The 7,997-nt window shown below is 53.8% G+C and overlaps 1 protein-coding gene across 1 annotated transcript; it reads right to left on the reverse strand.

Annotated features, from left to right (window-relative positions):
• Window positions 1-1,928: 1,928 nt before the first annotated feature.
• LOC144164929 (uncharacterized) lies at window positions 1,929-7,630 on the reverse strand. The gene is made up of 3 exons (XM_077695156.1): window positions 7,358-7,630; window positions 5,812-6,636; window positions 1,929-2,042 (listed from the first exon to the last, which is right to left on the reverse strand). The coding sequence occupies exons 1-3, from the start codon at window positions 7,628-7,630 to the stop codon at window positions 1,929-1,931; spliced, it is 1,212 nt and encodes a 403-aa protein (XP_077551282.1).
• Between the last annotated feature and the right edge of the window lie 367 nt (window positions 7,631-7,997).

The raw sequence follows: 7,997 nt of genomic DNA on the forward strand, positions 1-7,997 counted from the left end.
ATTTAGGTGAAATTTCTAAACACTCTATGCCACAAGAAACAAAAGCAGGCATAATCACATTGACTCAGTATGAGAAAACGCGGTGAAGCAAAAAGGAAAAGAAGGAATTAAAGTGAAATGTAACATAATAAAATAAAAACCCAGTGCAGCACTACAAACATACATTCAGCGAGAAAAAACAATACGCAAAAGTGCAACGAATAATACTAAAAAATACACACAACATTTCACCATGACTGTAATGTACCATTCAGCACTCTAGAACTTTTTAAGGAGCCTTTTAAATGACGATAAAGATGATAGAGCTTCAATTTCATAGGGCAGGCTGTTGTAGTTTGCAATAACTGAAAAATGCGAATGCATTTTACCGTAGTTAGTGGAATAAAGTAAGCAAATTATTAGAATTAGCAGCGAAGCTATATGTTTATTTACATCAGATTTAAAATCCAATAGGCGAAAAAAGTCAACAATTTTCTTCTGCAGAGCAGTATGACGTACTGAATGCGCAACCACCACTGACCTAATGCTATCGAGGTTCACGGCTTGCTGCGTGACGAGATATATATCTGTAGCGCGTCAAATGCCGCTATCGCTTCGTGGGTAGTCGTAACGCTTGGCTCCTCTGCCAGCTCTTCATCGCTACTCGCCTGGTCATTTATGGCGTCCCTTTCTCTATGATGGCCTCCACGATGTCGTCAGTTGTAAGGTCAGAGCAAATTAGGACCTGGTCGTCCACCGAGACGTAATCGTCGGCCGTCACAACCAATGCGGCGTCGCAACACGCACTCTACGTGTTTATGGACTCCTGCAGTTCCGTGGCCGAAATGGGTGACTCACGATCATCGGCAAATCTATCGGCTGTGTCGTCAGCTTCAGTGAAGCCAGCACTGCGCCAGCAATTGCGCACAACGTTGGCGGGCACCTTCCACCATGCGCCGGTAACCATTTCATTGGCCTGGCGGACGTTGATCCTAGTTGGCCCTTCAATGTTTTGTTGGAAATTGAGCAGAATTCGCTGCAGCATCATCGTGCGTTAGCGGTGTTTAACGGACCGTATGTTCCCTTGGTCCAATGGCTGCAGCACCGACGTGCAATTCGGTGTCAGAAAATCACTTCCACGTGATTTAGCACCGGGATCTTGTTGTGTGCGGCGCAGTTGTCGATGAGAAGAGCAATCTTGCGATTCTGAAGGCGCATTATTTTCTCCAGTTGCAAAAGCCAGGTTGTGGTAGCGGGGTTCTTGCACCCGGCCGCGGTTCCCCAGAAAGACACTGAGCCTCCTCGATCACACCTTTACTGGGAGTCCCGCTCCGCCAAGGTCCACTGCTCAGCCGATCCGGCTGAACACACGTAGCCCAGCCGAGTCCACCATGTTCTCTCCTCGCTCATCTCGCGCCACAACTTCATACTCCGCCGGCACATGTCCATCGCGTGGGATTGTCCACCGCCACTATTGCCGGATTACCACACTCTCCCCCCGCCGAAGAAAAGGCCGACGCACCGTCCTCGAGCCAACCGACAATGGATAAAGAGTAACTCGAAGCATCCGCATCGGAGCCCCAAGATGACGTCACAGTCCACGAAAGAGATGTCTACAGCAATCTTGGAACTCGGGACATCCTCCGGGACAGCAGCCACAGGATCAAATCAGCCCAGGAACAGCCAAGGACGCCGCTGGATCGCTGGCTCCACTGGAGGAATCCCATGAACCGATGAAGGTCTGTTCAACAGTACCAGAGGTAGCAGATAGGGCCTCCCGGCGAGAGGTACGCAGCGCCGGAGTGGAACCGAGAGCATTACCCAAACGTCCGGTTCAAGACCCACAGCACACACGCCAAGGTAGCACAGTGGAGAGTAGAGAGCAGGCACGGCCCGGAGCAAGAGCCGTGGAGCCAAGGAGGTAGCCCCAAGGCCAGGGAGTCAGGAGCTCAGGATGCCACCGGGTCGTGCACCACGCACATGTGGATGTGACAGTGGGGAAAGTCCTCCAAACGGGTCGGCGGTGAATGGGGGCGCAGCAGGAGCGAATGCCAAAATGGATTCTGGACGCGAAAGAAGCGAAAATTAACTCCCGGGAGAAACACAATTCTAGCAGGGGGAGAAATAAAAAATAAAGAAGCGCATCACGTGGTACTGATCAATCATCAAATTCAGGGCCAAGAATAGGTAATCCGAAACAAAAAAAATGCCTAAAAAGGATACTCTAGATACATCCCATAGAAAGTTAACATGACGGGTGCGCAGACGCCATTGAAAAACAAGAGGCGTTGCGGCCAAAAGCAGATCAGTCCACGTGGTACTCTTTAAGGTCTGCTATATTAACCGGTCCTGCATGTTCACCTGTACTGCTGTGGTGTAAAAGATACGTTATGGAAGACAGCTTCTCCCTTACGGTAAAAGGGCCCTCCCATTTAGAGGCTAGCGACGCGGCAAACTTGCTTGAGGCATCGCTCAGTGGATGAGTGCGCCGGAGAACCATGTCGCCAACCGCAAACTGAACATCTCGACGACACCGGTTGTACTGCTCCGCCTGCTGGAGACGAGCAATGTCAAGCTGCTCCCGGGCAGCCTATATCGCGTCGCGCAGGCGCTGGCGGACGGCCACAGCATGGGGCGACAGACCAGAACCCGCCTCCGTTTCTGGAAGTGTCCTGTAAAGAGGAAATGGCATTTCCCGACCGTAGTTCAAATAAGCCGGCGTAAACCCGGTTGAACGATTCACCGTGGTGCGAGTGGCAAATGCAATCTCAGGCAGCTTAGCATCCCAATCCTTGTGTTGCTCCGTATGAGCAATTAGCATCGCCTTGAGGTTGCGATTCACACGCTCAGTTATGTTTGCCTGAGGGTGATAGGTGGTCGTACGTTTGTGTTTCACGCCTACAGCTCGGCAGTTGTCCTCAAAAAATTTGCTCGTAAAATACGTAGCATTATCCGTTATGAGCTCTGCGGGGAACCCAAAGGGCAAAGGACACTTCCATTAGGCACCTCCATACATTCGGTGTATTGACGGTACGTAGCGGGAACAGCTCTACCCACTTTGTGAAATGTTCCATCACCACAAACAAATAACAATTCCCACGCGGGCTGCGGGGGCAAGGGCCCATGATATCGCAACCAACGATTTGCCAGGGGCTCTTACTCTCAACAGACTGCATCAATCCGGGCGGGCAACCGACTCGGGGTTTCGCTGTCTGACACACGTGACAGCTCCTGGCGTACCGCAGCACATCCTGCCTCATTCCCAGCCACGTGACAGTCCGACATAACTTCTCATAAGTTTTGCTGCCAGCGCTGTTTCCACACAGAGCTGAATCATGAAAGTAACGGATGAAAGCCCTCCGAAGCTTACGCGGTACAACAGCGCGGAATGGGGGATTAGCTTCGTCATCGTCCTGCGGGATATACCGTAGCAGGAGACCGTCTTTCGCCAACACATATGTATCAAACTCACCGCAGTTTGTGGTGGGAGCTGCGCCCTGTGCCCCGACGTGCTCAATGATCTTACGGCAGAGTTCGTCGGCACGTTGCGCCGCGCGAAGATCTGCCCTGCTCACCAGCGTACCCCAGCGTGCGTCAGCATCCACTGCAGCCACCAGCGCCGGCACTTCCGCGTCCGAAGATGGCGGCAGGGGCGCGCGCGCTAGCGCGTCAGCGACTTGGTTCTGGGAACCCTTCCTGTGCTGGATAGTAAAATCGTAGCGCTGAAGCGCAAGCACCCAGCGCGCAAGACGACCAGCAGGGTTCTGCAAACGCTGCAGCCATGTTAATGCCATGTGGTCTGTCTGAATGGTGAAAGAGGCACTGTCAAGATACATGTCAAATTTCTTTAGTGCAAACGCAATTGCTAGACACTCACGTTCTGTGACCGTGTAATTGCGCTCAGCCGGAGTGGGCGTATGGCTAGAAAATGCGACCGGACGGAGAACGCCCTCAAATTCCTGCATCAGCACTGCGCCCAGTCCATAGTCGCTAGCATCGGTCTGCAAGACAAATTGTTTGTTAAGGTCCGGTATCCTTAACGCCACTGTTGCCGCGATTGCGCGAGACAGTGCTTCAAAAGCTTGCTGTTCAGCCTCTTCCCATTGCCATTTCACGCCTTTCCGTAGTAACTGGTTTAGCGGACGTGATAGCTCCGCACAATGAGGGATGAAGCTGCGGTAAAAGACTATCATGCCCAAGAAGCGCTGCAAGCTCTTAACGTCACGCGGGCACGGATACTCTGTAATTGCTTTCAGTTTGGCATCGTTAGGACGAAGCTCTCCCTTGTCCACGACAAAGCCGAGCAAGTCAACTTTGCTTGTAGCGAGTTGGACCTTTTTAGGATTGATGGTGAGGCCGGCGCGTTTCATGCGGTCAAGAAAATCTCTGAGATGCACGAGATGCTCCTCAAAGGTGCGCGAAAAGACGACGACGTCATCCATATAGGCCATCGCGTACTGATAACGTACATCGTCAAGGACGATGTCCATTAATCTTTGAAACGAGCTCTGGGAGTTCTTCAGCCCAAACGGCATGCGCACAAACTCGAAAAGACCCCTGTAGCTTGTGAAAGCTGTTTTAGGAATATCATCAGGGTGCATTTCAATTTGCAAAAAGCCGCGTGAGCAATCTAGAGTGGTAAACACGCGGGCACCACCAAGCGAGGAAATGATGGATTCTACGGCAGGAAAAGGATATGCGTCTCTTACAGTTACGTCGTTGAGACGACGGTAGTCCACGCAGAGACGCACACTGCCATCCTTTTTTGTCGCCAACACGACTGGAGATGCATGGGCACTCTGCGACGGCCGCACAACCCCAGTGTTCAGCATCTCGTCAAGGGCGACATCCAGTTTCGCCTTCTTCTGGATGCTGAGCGGCCGTGGATTGCAGCTCCAAGGAGGGGCGTCTCCCGTGTCAATGCGATGTTGAAGGACTGTTGTCCGCCCAGGGGCCTCCGTGAACATTTCAGCAAACGGCTCCAGCACATAGGCGAGCTGCTCCCTCTCATAGTCACTGCAAGGACACTCCTCAAGCAACTGCCTGATTCGCTCAGGCAACACGGATTTCGTTGCGACTGCGGCTGACCTTGGCACGGTACAGATATGCGTTGACGCCAGAAAAGGTATCAATTTCTGCGTCATTGCCCAATCTGTAACTACCTCCCGCCAAGTCAAGCAGTAGGCCCTCGCGAATAATGAAATCCCGGCGCAAAATCATGGGTACTGCCAAGACAGGGCAGTACGTAAAGCGCTGCCGACACCTTCTGCTTGCGTAAGAAATGTGCAAACGCACAGCCCCACGCGCTTCAACCACAGCCCCATTGGCCACTTGCAACCGGGGGCTGCATTGGCGCAACTTAACACCACGTGCTCGGCAAAGTTCAAAGACAGTATCACCAATGAGCGACAAACTGCCGCCGGTATCAACCAATGCAGAAACATCCGTTCCAAGAACGTGAACAGAAAGATGTGGTGCTATGGGCTGTGTGCGTGCTTCAACACGGCAAGCAGTGGGTAATAGGAACCAGTCCTCGCCACCAGCCAATTCTGGGCTACTCAGCCATGGGTTAGTCACCATCATTGCCTCGGGCTGCATTCCTTGATCTCGATGGCTATTTGTATTTCGGCGACCAGCCATCACACGCGGACACTCACGACGGATGTGTCCTGGCTGTCCACATTGGTAACAGCCGCCAGCTTGATTTCCATTGGGCGTGTAGCCCCGCGACCCTCCCGTCTCGACGACCGGACGAGAAGGACCTCTGGAGTTCAGAGGATTTCGTTGCCGACCCCCAAGGGAGAGACTCGGGTCGAGGAGCGGTGAGCCTGCCAGTGAAGAGGGCCTGTTTTCCCAACGCAGGAACCCTGGCTCTAACCGCTGCGGGGAGTTCCCGCCGTGGGCTGCACCATCTAGTGGTCTTCCGCGCTCCAACTGCCTGTCGCCAAGGGCAGAAGGACCTCGTGCGCGGGGGGAATTCAAGCCCGCCGCTGCCGTACGCGGCTGTGGACTTCGCTGTGGCGAAGTCTCATAGGTGTCTCTCCATGCGCAAGCTGGCTCAAGTGCCTCCCCTACTGGCGGAGGGGGTATATAACTCAGCTCTGATATCAGAGCGTCCTCGATTGCTCGAGCTGATCGCGCCATCTCCTCCAAACTGGAGTAATCACGACCGTGCAGGAAAGGTCGGAAGCGCGGATGGCAACGCCGCAAGACGTGCTTTACCATTTCCGTGTCAGACGCACCCGGGATAGCTCGCTTGAAGAGCTCCTGGGTAGCTGGAATGTATTCGAGCAAGCCTTCGCGCGGGTGCTGCGTACGTGCCTCCAGCTCACGGCGGATGCGGTAGTCGTAGTCGGGAGGCAAGAACTCCTCGCGGAAGCGTGCCTCGAAGTCAGCCCAGGACGCGAACGGGGTCTGGAGGCGCCACCAACGACCAGCCGATGCCTCCAGGGCAACCGGCAGGACACGGGTCAACACGAACTCGTCCGAAGCACCCGACGCCGTCTTGTAAACATTGAGATCGCTCAGGAAGTCCGCCACCGTCTTGCGGTCATCGTAGCCCATGAACCGTGGCATCGAAATGCTCGGCTGGAACGATGACCCATGCTCGGACCCACCGCCTTCTAGCCCGAGACCCGCCAGCCGGTTCGTGAGGTTCTCGCAGAGGTCCATGATCGGGCGGAGCACGCCGACGAGCCCAGTGGCGTCCGCATCCCTTGCGGGCTCACGCGAAGCAACCAAGGGGCGCCGACGGGTAGAAGCTCCATGGGCAGGCATGTCCCTGGGAAGAAATGCTCTCGCGAGCCGCGAAGCGAACACGGGAAGAAAAAATGGTTATAAACAACAGAATCCACTACAAAGGCGCCTCAAATCACGAGGAGGGCTACCGAAAAATCCCGAGAGCAACTCAAAAACGCCAACGTAATTCGCCCCGCAAAATACCCACCGCGGAACACCAAAACAAGGAAGAAGACCACAATGCCCTTCCCAGGAACCACGGCCGGCCCCACGTTCAGGGCGCCAAATATGGTAGCGGGGTTCTTGCACCCGGCCGCGGTTCCCCAGAAAGACACTGAGCCCCCTCGATCACACCTTTACTGGGAGTCCCGCTCCGCCAAGGTCCACTGCTCAGCCGATCCGGCTGCACACACGTAGCCCAGCCGAGTCCGCCATGTTCTCTCCTCGCTCATCTCGCGCCACATCTTCATACTCCGCCGGCACATGTCCATTGCGTGGTATTGTCCACCGCCACTATTGCCGGATTACCACAAGGTGTAGAAAACGTCCGCCGTCATCCAAACCTTTTTGTTCGCAACATAATCTGGTGGAAAGCTACGCACCCCTTAAAGCATCGTGGCTTTGCCGACCTCCCAATCACTAGCAGCTTCAGCTTTTCAGTTCCTGCTGCATTGCAGCAGAGCAGCACAGTCAGACGTTGCTTGGACTTTTTTGCCCATTTGCAGCGATCTGTTTTCTCGCACAGGGTCTTCTGACGTAGCAACTCATAAAAAAGAGCAGTTTCGTCAGCAATAAATGTGTCTTCCGGCCTGTACTTGTGCAGCACTCTCATCAGTTCGGACTCACGCCAGTTGTCGGCGAGATCGTGCGGTGCGTCAGCATCTTTGCCAGCAAGTCTTGAAAACAATGCCATGTCGTTTTTGAAAGCTTCTCAGCCAGGCGCTCGTCGCTTGGAAGTCCGCTTTATCCACGCCGAGTGCGAAGGCAAACTGTTTGGCCTTCTGACACAGCAACAGCCCGCTGACAGGAATCTTAATTGCACGTACATCGGCAAACCACGTGTAGACGGTGGCGTCAAAATCCTGAAATGTGGCTGCACGGATCCGCTTCCTTGACGGGTCCGTTTTATGTTGTTCCACTTGCTCCTGTATCTCTTCTTTGTCCTTAAAGAACGTCGACAAGGTCGATGCGCTGATACCGTAATCCTCGGCTACGTCCTTTTTTTCTGGCCGCTCTGCACGGCACTGATGATCTTCAACTTCTCATCGAGGCTGAATTGT

Source organism: Haemaphysalis longicornis, unplaced genomic scaffold (assembly GCF_048455015.1).
Source record: "Haemaphysalis longicornis isolate Haplotype H1 unplaced genomic scaffold, Haemaphysalis longicornis Haplotype H1 scaffold_14, whole genome shotgun sequence".
NCBI lineage: Eukaryota > Metazoa > Arthropoda > Arachnida > Ixodida > Ixodidae > Haemaphysalis > Haemaphysalis longicornis.

What these genes read in the sequence shown, in the direction of transcription:
- LOC144164929 (XM_077695156.1), bottom strand. Translation starts at nt 7,630, where the DNA reads ATGGCATTGTTTTCAAGACTTGCTGGCAAAGATGCTGACGCACCGCAC. An exon ending in CTGAAAAGCTGAAGCTGCTA is followed by an intron (nt 6,637 to 7,357) that starts GTGATTGGGAGG and finishes GACCTCTGCGAG; the next exon opens with AACCTCACGAACCGGCTGGC. An exon ending in AAAACAGGCCCTCTTCACTG is followed by an intron (nt 2,043 to 5,811) that starts GCAGGCTCACCG and finishes TTTCGCGTCCAG; the next exon opens with AATCCATTTTGGCATTCGCT.